Genomic DNA, 21,876 nt, shown 5'->3' with positions numbered 1-21,876 from the left:
AATTGAGATTTTTAAAAAACTTTGTCTCATTTTTTAACCCAACCCAACTGGCATTTGTTAGTGGAAGTCCTGTTTAAAAAAAAAAAAAAAAAGGATTCTTACAGAGGGAAAGAAGCCAGAGAAATTACTGAAAGGGTCCTGCTTGCTGATGGGTCGAACCAACAAGGTACGTCTGTTCAGCTTGTCAGTACAGGAAAGGAATACACCTCCACATTGCCCCAGAGACCAAGAATCTTCCCCAAGGCTTGAGATAATGAACAAGGCATGGAAGAAAGGAAGACAAAAAAAGAAAAAAGAAAAAAAAAAGAAAATCACCATAAGCAAAAAAAAAAGTTTATGTTAAACTTGCCCAGTTCTACATAACTGCAACACAAAGCCTATGCCATACTCTCTACTAAAATGTCAAAATTCAATTAGATAAAGCAAAAAACTGGTATTAAAAAAGAAACCTTGTAAAATTTTATATGAATGGACAACCTATTGCAGGAGGACATAACGTAAGAAAATAAAAGTATAATAGACTCCTATTTACAGAAAATCGACTTACCCGTGGATTTTCAGAAGACAGAATGAGGAGGAGAATGATGACAAGAATCAAGAAATTGTGAATGAAAAGCTATACTCAAATACATTATAAAATCATAGTATTGTTTAGAAATATTAGTTATTAAGAATTAAAATGTTGCTTTGTATTGTAATTCTTGTAATCATTCTTTTCAACATACAAAAGAACAAAGAAAACGATGTTGCTTAGGAAGAGTTATTCAAGTAAGCACCTTAGGTTACTAAAGAAATCTCACCAAAAACTTTTGTCTGCATTGTAGAAACATTCCTTCAGAATGTCCTGACTGCCAGCCTTCCCCTGGTCTGGAAGACAGAATGTTCACCTTATCTATTCTCTGCTTTTGGCTTTAGTTCATAGAAATTTAATGACAGAGAAGGTTATTCTGAAGAGATTATGAAATGTAAATTAAAACAGTAACAATTTGGTCATGTGAAATGACTTTAAAAAAATAAAGAAACCTCATTATAGCTTTAGGAAACAAGAACACTCTGAAATTGAATTTTTTTTTCCAATGGAAGCATTATACTCCTGGAAGTGAGGTATCCTCTCTCAAGCACTGCACAAACTCTGTGGACAATGCAGCTTGTTAAGAGCTTCTGGCTACTGGGATTCCAAAGCATTTTAAAGCAGCATGACTTGCTTTAAAAATAAATAAATAAATAAAGTACAAACTTTGATTATCAAATATTACCATATGTTCAAACAATAATATTTATAACTCAGGCAAAAGAACAGGAATCAGATTTTTTTTTGTTTGTTTTAGACTGTTGATTAGAAAAAAAGTCTCAGAAATGTGAGTAACTTATCTAAGTTGATATTAAACCTCCTTCCTACACAGGCAAGGATAAGGAATGTCCAATAAAACCATGCATTCATAGGCTCTTAAGTCAACATGATTTGTGCTTCTAAATAGTTTAGTAATTTTCAATGCCAAAGAATTGTTCTAAAGCTTTCAGTTATTTTTTTTCTCCCAGGAAATAACACAACAGCTATCCTATTTCCTCTCAATTTCCGTCTCTTAGAATCTGTTGAGCTGTAACAGCAAACAATAATCCACATGATCAAACACTACATAATTATTTTTCATTTGTGTGCTCATGGCCTATACGTGCTATAAGAGATACGCAATATCTCTATAGAACTGTGCATTTGGGTGCCAAACGAATACAGTTACATCTCTGCAGCAAAGTAAACAAGATTTGCTAAGTGGCAAGATATATAGTAGCTCTAACTTTCTAGCCTAAATGTACATAATATTGATGACATACTGGCTGACATTAATGTCTGAAATGTTGCTTAGGCATCTCTGCAAAACACTATGCCAAAGAAACAGAGATGATCAGCTTAGTTCCCTCCATTACTGTGTTGCTGAAACACAGCAAAAGAAATAACTTGATTTGTTAGAAAATTCTTTTTAATATGTAAAAGTATGGCACCACAAAACACTAATTTGATAGAGGTAATGTGTCATGAAATGGTATTTAAGAAATTTCCCATTCAAAAGTTCAGCTAAAATAAATGATTTTTGTCAATGGACCAACAGAGAAGCAAATGTGAAAAAATGCTCTCCTAATTTGTAATGATTTCCAAGTGTTGTTTTTTTTTTGGAATTGGATACAGTTCTGAGAAAAAGAAATTCTGATTTTGCTTACTTTACAAGATAACATCTATCTCATTTAAAAGAAATTCAACAACAATCTTAAATTCAAGCTAAGAAATAATAATAAGAAAGAAAAATCTGCCTCCCTTCACACTGACATTGTAAAAGTGTAACTCCCAGGAATTACCTGTTTCTGTAATGGTCAATATTGAAGCTTTCTATTTTACATTTGATTTTGGTATACACATCCTGCATGTCCACTGAGGCGCTGAGATCTTCTAATTCACTGACAACACAAACTTCTGCAATAGTCCAAGGAGATAAAAAACAATTAATCTGAAGCCTGTAACTTTGAAAGCATAGAAATAAACCTGGGATGCTATGTTTCATAAATAGGATGATGCTAACTGGACTCAGAGGTTTTTCGTATGGCACACTTTTATTCAACTGTCATAATGACAGGAACCAGAAGAAATCCTATAATCCAAACCGTTTTATACAAAAGCATAGAGAGACTTATCTATGGGTGTTTTAGTTCAGGTTTTCATAGTATAATTCCTGTAAAAATACAAAGATATTTAACAAGATATTTACTCCAACAACATCTGAGATTTCTTTCTTTCAGGTAATTTTTATCAAAGGTTCAAGTATATCTCTTTGAAAATTAATTTAATCACTAGTCTCCTTATATTTTCACAGTTCTATGATTAATGATGTTAAACTGTTAATCATCAGTTTCCTAACAAAAAAATATCTGAAGTCTTTCAGTACATTTACAGAATGAGTTCCTTTCAAACAACTACTGTCCAGATGATAATCACTGTAATCTCAAATTTAAAAAAAGCTAATTGTGTTCCACACATATTTCTATTTTTAATATGAAGTTCAATCTTCCAATGACTTTAACGATCATGTGTGATCTGTGATGAAAAATAATCTGTGGTGAAAATAATCTGTGATGATTATTTTGAATTTATCAATGCAAAACTACATGCTTATAGATGGACACACCCAAAACACACTACTAAATCATATAGAAATGGAACACGATTGCTATTAAGGCAAAAATGCAGTATTCTATTAAGTAAAATAACTGACTTATTTCCAATTTAATATAATCATCTTTCCACATGGAAAGGGAAGTTTAAGCCAAAGAACAATGCTGAATTATTTTTACATGCACTAACCTAACTCCAGCTTGTTGCTCTGATCCAACCATTTATTTCTGTATTAAACAATGTCTAATATTACCAATAAACACTCTGTAGCTAATACTGTGTTGTAAAATAATGTATGGAACTTAAAATTGTACATTACGGGAAAAAAATGTTGAATACCTGTGCCATTATTTCTAGGATCAGGAGCAAACAATTTTATAGTAATTTTTGGCAACATCCACTGCATCCACAGGCTGACACGTCCACTTGAGACTCCAATATTACTTGTTGTTTGTTCCAATGTAATGGAGTCGGAGAATGGAGAGTCATCACCACCCTGAAGAGAATCACCCTATAAAACAGAAGTAACAGCTGAGAAAAGAATATTTGCTTTTCACCGCTGCCCGTTTTTCTTCTGTCTAAAGTGATGTTGACCCACCAAATTATATACATATGTATACAAGCAGACTCACTGACAGTGCATTTGAATTAAGCCATTTTTTTAATGTCAGGAAAAAAATAGAAGAAAATATATTATCCTTTTTTTGTTGTTGTTGTTTTGTTTTGTTGTTGTTTTTAGGTAGAAATAACGATTATATAGTAAAATGGTGATGTTCCATGACTTGGTATAGGGAGCTTTCCTCAATAGCTTACACCAATCTTGCAGGAATTGATAGGAATATTCTGACGTGCAATGGGAAAAGAGAAGTAGATATGTGTATATCTGAAGGGCAAAAGAAGAAAGAGTTGTTGAAGGTGCTAAATGGAGAAGATCACAGTATGTCAATAACATTTCCATACTGCATATATGGCATTAAACTTTTTTTTTCTTTTAACTGCTTGGGAAAATGATTTCACAAAATAATAGCTATGTGTAAGAACTGAAAACATTTTAGTTCCAATGTTTAAAGCTTTTCTGTTGTTTAAAAAGTTGATTGTCACTTGCAGTATTCTTCAATAAATGAACTGTTGATAAATGGGCTTGTAGAAGCTTCTGTGCCACCATTAATCCTTGCTCATTCCCTAAAATATTAAGGACTCAGCAAACAAAACATAGAAGTCTATGTTTTCTTAAAGAGAGCATGACATATGAAAGACATACTGAAAATCTTATTAGGAGAGCTTATCAGAGACCTGCAGCCAAGTTCTGATAATTATTCATAGGACAACTGAAAAATTCACCAGGACTTTCCTTTGCCGGAACTTACTGGGTCCAGAGAGGAAAGAAAAGATGCTCCTCAGTTCTTAGTATTTACTGCCTATTAAACTCAATGTAATTGACACACAAGTCACTAGTGTGAACCAGAAGCCACTAACAATCCCCAGCACCTTCACTTGTAACCCCACCAAATGCTGCAAGTTTCCTTCAATATTCAAGCATAAATGGAAAAGAAAAAGATATTGCCACTTTGATTCATTAAGACCAAGTTGTTTTTAACATTATCAGACCAATAAACATCCAAACTTTTAATGAATGCTTTGAGGATTACAAAATATAAATTAAGATGAACATTCTTAGGAATTTTGAGATTTACCTAAAGATTAACCATGATGATTTATATGGAAAACAGCCTAAAATTAGACACACATAGAAGGTATTGCACAGTTTGACTGAATCCACTTTAATCTGTCAGGCAGGATATGCTAATACACTCACTTCAGTTCTGGAAAAAACTTACTTTCAGTAGCAAAATCTAAAACCTGACATTACTTGACTCATTTTGCAGTCCAAGACTGCGAATATGGAAATTCTGTTAGCAATCTGTTTTCTGGATGGGTAGAACTTATCCCAGACCAAGCAAAATAGCTCATATGGAAGCATTTATGTTGATAAATCACATTTTCAATCAACTCAGGCCTAAAGTTTAATTACAGGATTTCTATCATGTATACATGTTCTCTTATCACCATCCCAACCATAAGACAAGACAAAAAGGTAGGTCAAAATCTTTCACAAATTTTGTATGCAGCATATTATGACTTTGGGCTATTTGATAGACACCAAATGGAGCAGCTGACATCTTGCTGTTATAATTTATTACATAATGAAGAAAACAATTACTTCTTCCATCTTCTTCACAGAAACACTGAATGACAGCTTCTACTTCAAGCTTTCAGCTTTAAGTCACTCAAATTAACATTTACTGTTGTTTTTTTTTTTTTTTTTTTTTTCCTGCAAAACTTTTAGAGGGGACAAATAGAACGAAAAACAAAGGTATTTTATCAGTGTGCAGCTACCTCTATCCTTTAAAAACCTACTGATACCTGTAAAGATGGATAAGAAAACTTAGCTTGTGCACCTACGACATGTTACTGGAAAGGAATACCTAAATGTGAGACTACAGTATCTGGAGCAGTTCAACAGATACAGTATGATGTGCTGATACGAAAACTATGATTAATTTCACCTTTAATTTTCCCAGTGATGGTGGTATTGCATTAAAGAAATGCATGAAACCAAGTATTAGCACGACTGCTTACAGCTCTGAATAGACTACTTATAGAGTCACTGGTGACTGTCTTTTGAAAAAATGGTTACGCTACAGAGAACTACAGAAAAATAGCTGCTAATTGAGGCTTATTAGCTCTCCTCCCTTTCTTGCTTCCCTCCCTGTTCTTTCTTGTTTGAGCACTACACCGTATTCTCATTGAACAAACTTCCTTACACAAAACCACCCAAAATGCCTCTCCAAGACATGGACTTAGCAAGACCCTTTTGCTTTTATCATTTGTTTATTCCTCCTCCTTCTGCTTTTCTCTTACATTGACTCTAAATTTAGATTATTAATGAATAAAAATTGGGAAACAACCATGAAAAGTGGCAGGCCTGGCACTCTCCAAACATGTGAAAGGATACAAGGAGAGCAGCCACTTCTCCAGTACTATCCAGCATTAGTCCTTACTGCTTCTCCTGAAATGGCAGCCTCCATTATTAGGAAAGCGACACATGCAATGAAGCAAGGTCCCATTTTGCCATCCTCTGATTATCTCTGTCACCCACAGAATCATAGAATAGCTTAGGTTGAAAGGGACCTTAAAAATCATCTAATTCCGATTCCAACCCCTCTGCCATGGGCAGGGACACCTTCCACTATACCAGGTTGCCCAAAGCCCCATCCAGCCTGGCCTTGAGCACCCCCAGGGGTGGGGTGCCAGTGCCTCACTACGCTCTGAGTGAAGAATTTCTACTTAACGTCTAATTTAAATCTACCCTCTTCTAGTTTAAGACGACTCTCCCTTGTCCCTTCATTATCTACCCAAGTAAAGAGTCCTTTATCCATCCTTTTTATAAGACCCCTTTAAGTATTGAAAGGCCACAATGAGGTCTCCCTGGAGCCTTCTCTTCTCAAGGCTGAACAGCCCCAGCTTTCTCAGCCTGTCTTCATAGGAGAGGTGCTCCAGCCCTCTGAGCATCTTCATGGCCCTCCTGTGGACCCGCTCTAACAGCCCCACGTCCTTCTTGTGCTGGGGGCCCCACACCTGGACGCAGCATTCCAGGTGGGGCCTCACAAGGGCAGAGCAGAGGGGGACAATCACCTCCCTCCCCTGCTGGTCACTCTGCTGTTGCAGCCCAGGATGCAGTAGGCCTTCTGGGCTGCAAGTGCACACTGCTGGCTCGTGTCAAGCTTTTTGTCCACCAGAACCCCCAGGTCCTTCTCTTCAGGGCTGTTTTCAATAGGTTCTTCGCTCAGTCTGTCCTCATGTCTTGGGATTGCCCCAACCCAGGTGCAGCACCTTGCACTTGGCCTTGTTGAAGCCTGTTAGGTTCATGTGGGCCCACTTCTCAAGTTTGTTCAGGTCCCTTTGGATGGCATCCCTTCCTTCTGGTGTATCGACTGCACCACTCAGCTTGGTGTCATCTGCAAACTTGCTGAGGGTGCACTCAATTCCACTGTCTCTGTCATGGATAAAGATCTTAAGTGGCACCAGTCTCAGGACGGACCCCAGAGGAACACCACTCATCACTGGCCTCCACCCGGACACAGAGCCATTGACCACAACTTTCTGGCTGCAGCCATCCAATTAATTCCTTATCCACCCTTCATCTCTCCAATTTAGAGATAAGGATGTTGTATGAGACATGTCAAAGCCCTTAGAGGAGTCCAGGTAGATGACATCGGTCAGTCTTCCCTTGTCAACTGATGCAGTCACTCCATCGTAGAGGGCCACCAGATTGTTCAGGTATGATTTGCCCTTGGTGAAGCCACACTGGCTGTCCCGGATCACCTCCTTGTCCTGCATGTGCCTTGACACTGCTTCCAGGAGGATCTGTTCCACGATCTCCCCAGGCACAGTGGTAATGCTCACCAGTCTGTAGTTCCCCAGGTCCTCCTTTCTATCCTTTTTAAAAATGGGAGTGATATTTCCCTTTTTTTCAGTCACCAGGGGCTTCACCTGACTGCCAGGACTTTTCAAATATGATGGAGAGTGGCTTGCCAACTACACCAGCCCGTTCCTTCTGGACCCTGGGATGCATGGCATCAGGCCCCATAGACTTGTACCTGTTCCGTTTCATCAGGTGGTCTCGAACCTGCTCTTTGCTTACAGTGGGAGGGACTTTGCTCCCCCAGCCCTCGCCTATGGGTTCGGGGAAACAAGAGATGTCGGGAGCCTGACTGGCACTGAAGACTGAGGCAAAGAAGTTGTTGAGGACCTCAGCCTTCTCCATGTCTGTTGTTACCAGTTCTTCCTTCTCATTTATCAGAGTGGGTACACTTCCTTGGACTTTTTTCTCTGATCAATGTGCCTACAGAATTCCTTCTTGTTATTCGTTGCACCCCTTGCCAAGTTCAGTTCCACCTGTGCCTTGGCTTTCATGATCCCATCCCTACACATCCAGACGGCATCCCCCTACTCTTCTCAGATGCGTCTGCTTCCACTGCCTGTGCATTTCCTTCTTACACCTCAGTTTGCCTCCAGTCTGCCTCCCCTCAGCTGTCTACTATGCTTACATGCAAAGGTATAAAAAGCAGGAGCAGAAATGTATTCTTCCAGGGCCTGAATGAACACAACAATTTGAGAATCCCTTTTTAATCAGTCCTTATTTGCAAGATCCTCTCTCATCAGATGTCATGACTACATCTCTTCATCCTATCTTATCCATCTACATGTCTTTATCCTATGTCATGACTACAGTTTCATGTCGTTCAGCATGGCATCTGTTCTGAGAATTTCAGTTTCTGCCAATACATTCCTTTCTCATTTGTCTTTGTATAACTCATCTGAACAGTTCTTTGATACACTGCCTTCCAATAACTTCCTACAGCTTTGTAACTTAACTAGCCTTTGAATGATATTCCTACAAGATGATGCTTCTGTTGTTGGTGTTCCCTTTGTCTGGCTACAAGAGTACTTTAGAAAAGGGGGGATCCTGCAAGCCAGGCGGCTGTGGAGGGATCAGCCAGCCAAGGACAACCTGCCATAGCTGATATCCTCAGATGAATTTCACAGGATATCAAGAAATGCAGGCCAGTTAAAGGTCAAGGAAATGGAGGAACAATACTTGTTTAAACCTGAGACTGTTTATTTTCAGTTCAAGTCAAAGTTGAAACCAATATCGATGTGTTGTGGACTGATCTGCTGCTCTGTATTCTTTTTCATTTTATAAAAAGTATTTTCCTTTTATTTTTTTGAGCTGGAGCATTTTTGAAGTTCTTTTCGTACTGCTGGCACATTTCATTTGCTAGACTGCAACTTACAAACTGTGATGGAGGGGGTAGGAGTGAGAGACAGTCCCCTCTCTCCCCATTCACTCTCACATTAGACATGTTCCAAAATGCTTTTTGTATGAAAATCAACTCTGTTCTAAAATGTTGGCAGATCTCTACATTTCTGGTAATTAAAAAAAGTAGAAGACAACAATAGTAAATTAAACATTAAGTGGTGCACTTAACAGCACATACGTACTGTCACCATGGCAATTTTTTAATTTTACACTTTGGTTCTTCTTTTTTCATAATGTAATGTGTTCAGATGTTTCATGCATTTTTTAAACTTTTTTTTTCTCTCTACAGAGAGCTGTTTTTGTTTAGTGGTTTGAGGATATAGATAACTTTGTTCTGCAGAAAACTGAGGCAGTTGTGTTCCCACACTTTTCTTTAAGCTTATTTTTCTGTAGCTATTAAATTATGTACTTCATAAAAGTATCAGCCAGTTGATAATTTTGGCACAAGGTTAATTGTAACTGTAGTTCTTCAAGAGTCTCACAAATACTGTTATATAGCATAAACCCAGACATATATAAAAAGCAAATTAACTCAGGAACGTGCAATCAAATTTAAAAGCAGCAAACCCTGAATTTTAGGGAATGTGTCCCCTACCAACTTCCAAGCCCATTAAATCTATGAATTTTTATCAAAAAACAGTTACAGGGACAGGCCTCAATGTATCATTAGAAACTGCTTCTTCCTTTTCTACATACCTAAGGTTTTGGAACAGGCTGTATATCTGATACGCTATAATCAAAAAATATACAGGTGAGGAAAAGAGGCCAAGATGCTTGCAGTTTCCATTGATGTTGCTGGAGCGAAGCTTATACTGGTACAATTCCAGTTAAGTTTGTGCTTATGCTTGTCTGATTTGCAGATGTTTCTGACGTGAATTTCTGTAGCGTGTGAGGTGGATTTATCAAAATAAATTCAAATGCTGTAGCACATAACTGTATAGATGTAGAAAGGAAAACAGTCCTTGAATATCTAGGAATTAAGTGGAGGCTGTTGATATAAAACACCAGCGCAGAAAAAATAAGTATCTTGATCTGCGAAGCAAGCAATGCTATCAGAAATAAAAGAACTATGAACCTCTGGCCAGAGCTATAACACCAAGGGGGTGTTTTCATGGCAGAATAAGTTGGGGGTCTGACACCTGGACCTGCCTGCACTTGCTAGGATTTTAGGGCTTATTTGGTCACAGGGACTGCAAAACCTAACCAGGGCCTCAACTCAGTCGTGCTTAGCTTTGCTCCCCAATTCTGTACTCAGGCTAGCGACTGCTCACCTGGTATTCCAAGTCACTTATGTGTTTTACCACTTGCACTTGCTAGCTCGACAACAGAGTTAGCTAAAACTGCATTAATCTGAGGCTTACGGAGAAAACCTTTTCTGCTTGCAGCTATGCCAGCTGAAGAGCTTATCAACAGACATCCCCAGCTGCTCATCACTATGTCCCAGTCAAAGGTTACAGGCTCCTCCTATCTTCTACTTCAACAGTTCAATATGAACATACTATCCACATTTTTTTTCTACCATTCAAACATACACAAAGTTGAATTGGCCCATTCTCTCTCAGTAGCAGGAGCAATACAGATGGATCCTTTGAAGGCAGAAGCTGCTATGTGGCTATCCTTTGCAGTGAAAAATGGAGATTACATTTCTTCTAAACTTTATATTAATGGTATTGTATCCTAAACCATTGGGCAGAGTCACAGGGATTGAAAAACTGATGAACTGCAGTAGCTGAAGTCTTTTTTTGTTGTTTTAATAAGCTCAAATTCTTAGAATTTTTTTCACTGAAAAACTAAGAAAATGAAGTGAAAAGACAGACTGTGCTCTTGTTTCTCATGCAGTTTCAATTTTCGTTTTGCATTTTCAGCATCCAGCGTGGTATTGTTAAATATGTTTATGCATTAATTTTCCGCTCTGTTTCCAGATCTACAGAAAAATCAAGCCAGAGTCAGAAACACTGAGCTATTTTCCCACAACTTCTCATGCCAAGTCCTAAAATACACAATTTAATTCTTTCACCAATTGTTGCAAATTGACCAATATACTGAGTTTATTTTCTTAGCAGAATTTATCTTTGTTCATCAGGAAGAACCAAACATATGAGGCCTTCATCCTTGGCCTGCCTAAAGCTCAGGGATGATCACAGTTTGGCCACACTACTGCTATGCCTTATCAAAATAACTTCTGCGTTCTTGCTCAATCACTGAATTTCCCCAAGGACTAAACACTTCTACCACTGTTTGTAGTTAAGTAAACAGTAACAAGTGGCCTGTTGTAGTCTGTACTACCTTTGCTATTGCTGTTCCAAAGGAGGGATGGTAAAAATGATTAACTGTTTCCATTCCTCCAGCAGTTATAAGCCTCTCACGGTTCCCTGTCTTACCACCACCCAGACTAAAATTCAGTAAGCTAGGTAGCTTTATCTGCATTGGACTGTGGTATTCCCTATCAACCTGTCAGCATGGGAAGAATTATATACAGCTTAAAATATAAATCATCCAGGGACCGTATAAACAAATTACTTCTTTTACTGTTTAATACAAACAGTTGTGAGAGTTTGCTTTCTTCTTACTCTTTTACAGCAAGTCCACTGCAGCTGAAAGAAGCTTTTAAAAAAATCATGTCTCCCACAGAACAAAATAACACATTAAATGTAAAACCTCTGAAGTTAAAAAAATGTACCTATTGTAGTGAATTATTCTTGTTTGACAGATTGCAAAATTTCAGTATTAAAAACTGTAGGAATATATAAACAAAATAAGAACTCTGATGAACAAAACACAAACAAGATTTCCCAAATTCTTGGAAAACATCCCTAAGCCAAACCTGTAGATGAATATGTTACTGTTTAATTACTCCATATGCTTTGTCACTGTTAGTCTGCAATAACAGCTATAAAAATAGCTGCAAGCTTCAACTGTGGCTGATGCACTCCACTTCTTTCATGAAAAATCCTAGTGTTATAGCAGTCTGAATACAAGTTACAACTGACAAACATAGGATGGTATCTTCCAATTCAAACAAAAAGGACCTAGCTTCCTTCCCACATTGCTTGTAACTTTAAGCTGATATAAAGTACCTTCAAATTTCTGAAGGTCACAATATGCCTCTATCAGTAATCAATAACGGCATTTTAGAGAATGTAAAGAAGTACATGGTATTTAAACGGAGATGAAAATAAAAGTATTTTTCTATTTCTCAGAGTATTTGCAAGTTGTCTTCAGACCTGCCAGTATCAAGGCAGTGATCAAGCAACATTTTGTTGGTGTTAGGTCTCCTGGCCAGTGAGTGCCAGTATTTTAACCGCTTTGTGTGCATTTATTGATCCCTTGACGGAATTCATTCATCCTCTGCTTCCATGCAGTATGACTTATTCTCAGTTGGTTAACTTTCCTGACATCCCAGTTAATAGAATTACTATTTCTGTGACGTATTAAAGATAACTTCTGCCTTCTCCTCTTCAAACAGCAATCCCTCTCCATGGCTCAGATTTTCTGTACCATTTTGAAGAGTACTTGAAGACACTTGGAAGTACTGAAGAGTACTCCATGCTATATGAAGCTGATAAGTACTGGGTTACACCCCCCACACTTCTTTTACACTTTTCTGAAATTAAAATTATTTTTTTCAGAAGGCACTCTGAAAAATACCCAGCTCTCAACTGAGGGATCTCTCAACAAGATAATGCAATCGAGTTTTAAAATACTTGATTGGATTTCACAAATTACGCTCTTATGAACAAATGGGGTCTCCAGATAAAATCTTATTTCTAAAATAGCTGTCATATGCAATGATACATACGTAGACAGACTGTGAAGGACTATGCTTTTACACCAGACCCACAAGAAAACCTTGGCCTAACCAGAAATAGTATGGCATAGCAGACTGACATCTGTAGCCCATTAGGCAAGTTGACAGGTAGAACTAGCTGCTGTACTTCACAGGAGACAAAACAATCAAAAAAATCTGTCTCCATTTCTTGCCTGCAAGGCCTGTTGACTTACTTTGACTACTTCTGGGGAAGCGGAATAGCTGGACAGCACTTCCTCTCTGTACAGATGCCTCTCAGATGCACCTTTACTTCTATAATAGGAAACCATGCATATTTGAACATACTAAGAAAGTTACCTTTTTTTCAAATAAAGTCTATACAGAATATGCCTAAGGCTTTCAGTAGAATAAAATAGTCCAAAGTAGCAGTTGGAGACAGCAGAAGAGACCAGGTTCTCTCTCTCTCATCTTCTTATCCTACCCTCCTCAAATAAGGAATTAGAATTTCATGATCACACTATGTACAGCAAGGTATGGTGATTGTAATTAAATTAGCAAAAGGGAACAAAGAGACTAAGTAATTAATTACTCTCAAAGGACAAATGGCTCTTGCTGATTAAAAAGAATGAGGGAGAACATTCCCTAGCTTATTTTTCAATACATATTTTTTTTAATTCTCAACATGCCTTACCTCAAAGAACTGGACAGCAACCATGTCACTAATGAATATCTAGCTTGTACTTTGATACTAGGAAATATGTTGAATAAGTTCAGAGACAGCCACTAACTGCAGAAGAAAATGTGTTGTGGAAATACTGCCAACCATTATGTTACCCATTATTTAATTTATATTGTCTAAAATAGTCCATTAGAACTCTGAGAAGACAGTATGGTTCCTTTTATTATTTCTCACTGGTTGGCCAAGTGTGTTTCTCCTCCCTCTTTCCCTTTCACACTCCCAGCAGTAATAATACACAACTCACAGACATCAGGACTGTGCACAGTCTCAGGAACAGTGTTTGCTACTTTTCACAAGATGATCCACGAACGCTCATTTCATACCTTCAAAATGCTTTGAGATTTATTTTTGTTTCACCGTGCAAAACTAACTTTCACCACTAACTTCCTTCAAGTGATCACAAGACCCATATCAAGGGAGAACTGCAAGTATAAACATAGACTCTCAGAGTCATAAATGCTAATAGCATCCCACAAATTCAAATACAGCATTTTTGTAGCTACCAGTGTCGCAGGAATCTAAACTCTTACTTGACTTTCCATACCAAAGATTCTCTCCAAATCTTTTTTTTTTCAATCACAGTATTTCTAAACCTTCTCCTTTCTCTTTTTTATTGTAAATTTACACCTTTGCATGCTCTATATATTGTTTTCAACTTAATCACAATACACTTAATATTCCCACCCAGTTAACCAGAAATGGATTAAGATTCTCCTCAACTGCTGGGCCAAAAACATTACCCTCCTATACTTAAATAACTTTGTGAATCCTTTCCTGACAATATCAAATTTAGCCTTCTAATTTTCATTTTGCATTTCTGTAAAAGAACTTCCAACAACCTCACGTATCTAGCTACTTATCATTGATTTGATGATTCTAAGAATGGTTTGGGTTGGAAGGAACCTTAAAGATCATCTAATTCCAATTCCAACCTCCCTGCCATGGGCAGGGACATCTCCCACTGGACCAGGTTGCCCAAAGCCCCATCCAGCCTGGCCTTGAGCACCTCCAGGGATGGGGCATCCACAGCTTCTCTGGGCAACCCGTGCCAGTGCCTCACCACCCTCTGAGTAAAGATTTTCTTCCTAATACCTAATCTAAATCTACCCCCTTTTAGTTTAAAGACATTCCCCCTTGTCCTATCACTATACTCCCTGACAAAGAGTCCCTCTCCAACTTTCCAGTAGGCCCTGTTTAGGTACTGTAAGGCTGCAATGAGGTCTGTCTGAAGCCTTCTCTTCTCCAGGATGAACAACCCCAACTCCCTCAACCTGTTTTCATAGAGGTGCTTCAGCCCTTCGATCATCTTTGTGGCCCTCCTCTGGACTCTTTCTAGTACTTTCATGCCCTTCTCTTGCTGGGGGCCCCAGAGCTAAATGCAGTGCTCCAAGGAGAGGTCCCATGAGAGCAGAGCTGATGGGGACAATCACCTCCCTTGCCCTGCTAGCCACGCTGCTTTTAATGGAACCCAGGATATGGCTGGCTTTCTGGGCTGCAAGCACACATTGCTGGCTCATGTTGAGCTTATCAACCACCACCCTCAGGTCTTCCTCCTTGGGGGTACTCTCAATCCACTCTCTGCCCAGCCTGTATTTGTGCTTGGGATTGCCCTGGCCCAGATGCAGGACCTTGCACCTGGCCTTGTTGAACCTCATGAGGTTCGCACAGGCCCACCTCTCAGGCCTGTCCAGGTCCCTCTGAATGGCATCCTTTGCCTCCAGCGTGTTGACCGCACCACACAGCACGGTGTCATTGGCAGACTTGCTGAGGGAGCACTCAGTTTCACTGTTAATGTCGCCAACAAAGATTTTAAATAGTGCTGGTCCTAATAGTGAGGAACATCACTCACTACTGATCTCCACCTGGACATTGAGCAGTTGACCGCAACTCTTTGAACGTGTATGATCTCCCACCTCACTGTCTCCATTAAGCAAATGACACCTGCCTCAGTATGTTTTTCTGCCAGTGTATTTGCATCTCTCTTGTGCCTGCTCTTTCTTCTGGACTGCCTTCCTACTCTGGCCACAGATGGAACACCTTGGGCTGAGAGCTTTGAATGGAGATGATGGACGGGAGCGTCATTCCTCTATCATTCTTTCAGACATGTGGTCTATATGGTTTCACACAAAGATTTTCTCCTGTTTGCATCTTTTTTCTTCTTTCATATCTTAAATAATAATATCCTCCAAGCACAATCAATCTTTTAAATTTATTTATATTGTCTAGCATAAAGATACGTTCCTTACAAAGCAATTTTCAAATCTTGTTTGTAAAGTGCTGTCAACTCTAAGTCCCCTATTGTGAAAAAAATCCAATATTAATGCCATGTGTTTTAATATGACTTTCTATTCTAACAAGATTGAGATGCTGATCCCAGCTTCAGAGTGGAAAAGGCTGAACACAAATTTTACTATCGCTCTGTTAGCTACTTCACCAAACTTCACTTAGATCAGGAGAAAATTTATTTAGCTAGAGCACAATATTTGTTGAGAATAGGAAGAAAATGAAATAAATGATGAACAATATTTTGCAAGTAGTAGGATGTGAATGCTGAACTTGGACCCACATTGCCAAAATAATCTTGGTAACATATGGATTAAAACAATTACTGAATCAGTTTCAAGTAATTCTTTAAGTACAGCATGTACTCTAAATACTGCTGTCTATATAGAGGGTCAAAAACAAATTGTTATTTATAAAGCTGGTGGTTTCTGGTTTTAATGTAAAAGGAAGTTGATGTTAGTAGGTAAAAAAATTCTACTTCTGTGGACATACTGTTTTCTTACTGTTATTGCTTACATTCAATTTTGCATCCATGGGAAGATTTTTTGCAACAGAGATCACATGCACACAGAAAGACACCAAAACACAGGCTAGTCAAAAAATTTAGAAATTAATATTTTAGTGAAATTACTAAAGAACTAAAGCTTCATCTCTAACACCCTTTAATGAATTACTTGCGTGTATGTATGTGCATGCATGTTATGCATATGTTATAGTAAGCACTATAAATCACCGTTTTACTCTCTCCAAAACCTGGAATTAATACAAGCCACACATAGGGTTAAAGCAGTCCTGGTCCAATGTTGTTGAACTATGGAATTGCAATTAGTATTCAAACTGCCAAGTATTTGACTGTGTCTCAGAACTTCCAGGTACCCCTAAATCGCTGTGGTTATCCTGAGAATGGAAAGAATTGAGCATTGCGTACATATTATAAAATATCGGTGTACCTTCATCTCATCTTACGCATTTACAGGTCCCTGCTGGAGCACAAAGAAGGCCAACTAATTAATGTAACTAGTAAGCCTGTGAGGGGCACTAAGAAAATCACAAATACTTGGTCTATTCAGTTGCATAGGCTCCTGTGACCAACCACTCTAATGCATCAGCTAGCTGGTGAGCTAATGATAGCCATGGATGACATTTAACAATGTACTTATGCTGACAGAAGAATTAGCCTTCTTTCCTTCGCATGGGAAAGAAGCAGAACTCCTTCCCATGCCTCAAAATAACATTTTACAGTTTTAGGCACACACAGAGATTAAGATCAGGTACCAGTTAGCTCCAGGCAGTTATGCAGTGCTGCAAATTAAGGAAGCAGAAATAGATAAAAACAAGCAGCCAGTCTTTCTCCTATTTGAAGCTGCATACCAAAATCCTCATGTGACAAAGTTATGAAAACACCCCTGAGACAAGGGACAGCTGGGGCAGTGGAAGAAGCAGAGCTCCTGAAGTAGCTCACAGATGGAGGATAACAGTGCCTGGATGGATCTGGCATGAGCGCACAACTGGGTAACCTGCAATGCCAGCATTGGGAGTCTCCACATCCCCAGTACCTCTTCTTGCTCGTCAACAGAGACTACATGCAGCAGCTCTGCAATGTCTCAGTCTTCATTTTGACTGGCTTCAATGCAACAGGCTGACCGCCTGAAGCTACTTGGAATGACTCACATGCAGCACAGGTACCACAGGTACTTCAAAAATACCAGTTACTATTCTAGTAATTCTGGACCTGAAAAATACCTTATGCTTCTTGACCTGAAAACACTAACCATAATTTTCTTACAAGAGTTAATATTCACTCAATTCAAAGAGAAACAATCCAGACACATAAAAGACATAGGAGAAATACTGCAACCATTTTTTTTTTCTACACCAAAGAGTAATGATGTATCCTTCATTAGTTGATCTGGAGCAAAGCTACTTTCCATAGGGACACCACTACTCTTTATTGATCCTTTTCATTTGTACTTGACTGAACTCTGTATCTTGTAAATCAATATTCATGACTTTTTTTTTTAAAGGAAAACTTACCTCTGTAGTGGTCCCAATGTCAGCTGATGGGCTGTATGTGCTGGTATCTGGTGGAGCGGTACCAACACTACTTTTAACTGGAGAGCTAGGAGGAGCAGGTCCTGTCATGGTTTCAGGATAAACAGAAGACTGATACAGAATTCCTTTCCTCTGAATTTTATTCCAAACTTTACTTGTAATCTCAGCCAGTTCATACAAAAGCTGCACCTGAAAGAAAAGAAAAAAATAAAGGAAGCATTTCTTAATGAGGTGGAGGAAGATCATCAAAATCAAAGTCCTCCAGTGAGACTTAAAACGTAGAACTGAAATGCTCAGAATTTATAACGTTCTGATAAGCAACTACATTGCATAAATAATTAGCAGCAGTCACAGTATAGTGATTTTGATAAAAATAATCTGCTCTTTGTCTGTCTAATAATCCAGTATGTAGTTCATAAAAGTACAGCCAATGATCTGAGCTTGTAAAACTTTTACTAACATAAATTTTAACAATTAAACAAAGGTAATTTGTGGCATACTTCATATGTATAGATACTGCCTCTAGAAAAACGCAAACATATAAACTTTACGAAATAATAGCAACACAAAATTTATTCATTTAAATGGTATTAAAATAATGATCCCATGCAGCACATGAAACTGTTCTATGTTTATCTGTGTTATCATTATTAAACTCAACAGTCTCCTGGCATATGTCATTCCAATATTCAGAAAACACACTGTTTAACTTGCACATTGTTTGACTCAGTTCTAAGATATTTACATAAGTTTTTGTAAATAAGCATTAATCACGGAATTTGTATGACAACATACTGCAATATACTGTATAAAACAAGCTCAGGGAAAACTGCAAACAATATATAAGCAGATCCACAGCTGGATACCATACCCAACTTGCCATTATAAAAAATGGAAATTCTCATATTTATAAGAACTTTAAGCCTCAGGACACATCTACTCTATGAAGCTGGCTTCTTATGTGGGCAGAACAGATGCAGAAAAACACTGCTGTCAATCTACATTTGATATAAAACAGTACTTGATTTTGTGCGTGAGAGTGTGTGATGAAGTCTCAAAGAACATGCTACAGTCCCTTCTTAAGAGGTGAAGTGCTGGAATTTTATAAAAACCTTCTTAGTTCATCTTGGATTTTCTTTTGAAGTTTCAAGGCTTACACTGAGCAGGTCATACACACTTTTGACAGAATTTTTCCTTACAGGAGATAAACTTCTCAGTACTTTTTTTTTTTTTATTTTTTTTTTAAATCTTCATACATGGTGCAATCTATAGACAAACAATAATGGTGGCTGTTTTCACTTATAAAAAAACCTTCTTTTAGCTTCACTTTAAAAGGTTTAATGTCTGTTGCACTTTGATATGCAGTGGTAGCCTTTAAATTGCTATTCACAGATTTCCAAGTTTTCCTGAGTTTCTTCCATGTAACTCAGGAAGATCAACTAATAATGTCCATCTGATTGATTGAGTAATATAATATTAACTGGTGTTGACACTTCACTGGCAAAACAATCTCTAGAAAATTAATGGGATACAGGCACGCATCCAAATCATACATGCTTGCAGCCTCCCCTCCCTCAAAATATTTATTGGTCAAGAGACGAAAGGATAATTTAAGCTATGCTTCTCCTGAGGAAGCAGGGCTTCCAGAAATTTAATTACGCTACTGTTCATAAAGGCCCAAAATGACACAAAGGAAGAACTGATGCAACTTCTCTATTTACATGCACGCTATTGTACAGCCTGACGAGGTTTGTCATAAAATAATCCAGAGTTTAGACCTTATTGGGATTACAACAGTCATAATCGTTAAATCTAGTAATTATTTATATTCTCAGAGTGATTTTTAAAAATTTCTGAGGCTGCAATTCTTGCATCTACTCTGAAATAGTGGCTATTTCAGACAGCTATGGTCACCTTTCAGACTGTTGCCAGCAACCCATAAGCCAGTAAGTGTGAACCTAATGAACTTTATTATCTGAAATCAGAGACAAAGCAACAAGTTCACTAAGAAAAAAGGCACACTTTGATTACAAATAGATAGAGATATTTAAAAAAATAGAAACTACAAAAAAGCCACACTACGAAACCTCTTTAAAGAAAAAAGGCACGTCTATATGTTAAAAACAAAACAAAACAAAACAAAAAAACACCTCTCACATAAAGAGCTGAAGCTGTCTTTGATTATTTTTTAATACTCTTAATTTTACCCCAGCGGTTGTTACTCATTAAAATTGAAGGATTTCTGCTAATCTTGTTGGTTAAATTTCTTCAAGTTTTGAAAACCATTCCTCACAATATCAGAAGAGCTAATGTAAGCGTAAGGTCTCTTTGTTTTAGAAGTATTTTGGAGCACAACAGTAAACATATAATTATGTTTAGTATTCCATATTCAAGAAAAGAAAAATTGTATGACAAAAATAGGAATAACTCTGCCAGTATTCGTTAAGAAATGTTTCCCTCTCTCACTGCTTCCAATCCCTTCGCAGCAAAACCACACATAACTCAGTAAGACCCCACTGGCTACTTGGCAAGATCTGTGAATTTCAATATGTTACAGTATTTTATACTTAAAACACATTACTACAAAATTGAGAACAATACAACAAAAGGCAATATCCTGACAACTTTGCACACAGAGAGTATCTATTGACTTTACAGTGACACAACTATCAGAACATGGTTTCACATTAAATCATAATAGTCAAACAGTAAAATACTTCACCTTTGCTACCATTTAACAAATTCACCAAGTATCACCTAATTTAAGGCTGTCATCTGCAGACAAAATATAGCCTGTCATTCTAAAGAATCAAATTTCATAGTTACTCTAGGGTGAGTTTATAAATATCAAATGGTGTTTATGTAATTGTATTTTACATCTTCTGTTCTTGAACATCTGATTAAAGAGGACTCATTTTCTTTCACCTTTTGCATAAATAAATCAGGAAGAAAGAATAGCTCAAAAACCTTCACTAAATTCATACAATTTGTCCACGTCTTTTTGGTCATTATAAAACTTCAGTAAATGTCCTAATGTGTAAGAACATAATTTAAGACAACAACATTTAGTCTATTCAGTCTATTCCATTTCACTGAGCACATAAAGTCAAACAGAGTAAACTATTTTGATACATAAACATCTGAAAATATTTACAAATTCTCTGAATAGCTGCAATATTACAGTGAAATCTGTACAGTTTTATTAATATGGAATAAGGCAGGTTTCCATAGTCTGTGAAATTATTGAATATCAATGTATTAAACATTATGGAAATACCGTGAAGTTGCAACGTAAAGACTTCAGGAAGTCTTGAAATGTAAAAAGTATAGTTTTCAGCAAAATCATAATTCTGTCCCTTTCTCATTTACACATTCATAACACAGTGACAACCTTTTATATGTGCAAACACACTTGTCATACAGATTTAAAAGCCTAAGAAGACATTGTTTAGGTTGCTCCGTTTCAAATTTGACACGTCTGGTGTGCATTCGCATTTTAACCAAACCTCTTACTAGTGAATTTGAGCCCAACTAGTGGAGAAGACAACGGCATATAGCAAGTGAGTCAGAAATAAGTTGGATGGAACTCAGTGAATGGGGCAGGAGAAGAAACATTGACGATAAAATAAATATATAGTTTAAAACACTTTTTTCACTCATAGAACACAGAATGAGGCAAGGGAAAAATAGCACGTGACTGAGAAGCACATTGTAATGAATATACACAAAGGACAACATTAAAATTACACCAGCCATCATAGCTTTAGCATTCTCAGTCTTAGGCCATAGATCTATACATCTTTATAAGCATTATGTGCTGCATTTCAGATAAAAATGATAATACTTTGTGTTCTTTTTCCTTCTACCTGTTAAATAAATCTCTAAACAGACCATTTTGTCCATGTTGTCCTTTGAAAAAATTTTACTTGCGTATAACACTTTAGAGCAGATAATAAATGATGCAGAGCCCTACTCAGACATAAGCA

The 21,876-nt window shown here is 37.5% G+C and overlaps 1 protein-coding gene across 1 annotated transcript in view; it reads right to left on the bottom strand.

The window, feature by feature from the left end:
* The window catches only part of VPS13B (vacuolar protein sorting 13 homolog B), a 476,457-nt gene that overhangs the window by 206,885 nt on the left and 247,696 nt on the right, over positions 1-21,876 (bottom strand). Inside the window, exons 25-28 of the mRNA XM_035546369.2 lie at positions 17,873-18,079; positions 3,503-3,674; positions 2,353-2,467; positions 801-867 (exon numbers count right to left, since the gene is read on the bottom strand). Of these exons, the coding sequence (XP_035402262.1) occupies positions 801-867; positions 2,353-2,467; positions 3,503-3,674; positions 17,873-18,079 (561 nt within the window). The remainder of the gene's footprint in view (positions 1-800; positions 868-2,352; positions 2,468-3,502; positions 3,675-17,872; positions 18,080-21,876) is intronic.

Source organism: Cygnus atratus, chromosome 2 (genome assembly GCF_013377495.2).
Source record: "Cygnus atratus isolate AKBS03 ecotype Queensland, Australia chromosome 2, CAtr_DNAZoo_HiC_assembly, whole genome shotgun sequence".
Classification (NCBI taxonomy): domain Eukaryota; kingdom Metazoa; phylum Chordata; class Aves; order Anseriformes; family Anatidae; genus Cygnus; species Cygnus atratus.
This window is presented reverse-complemented; position numbering and strand designations above follow the sequence as displayed.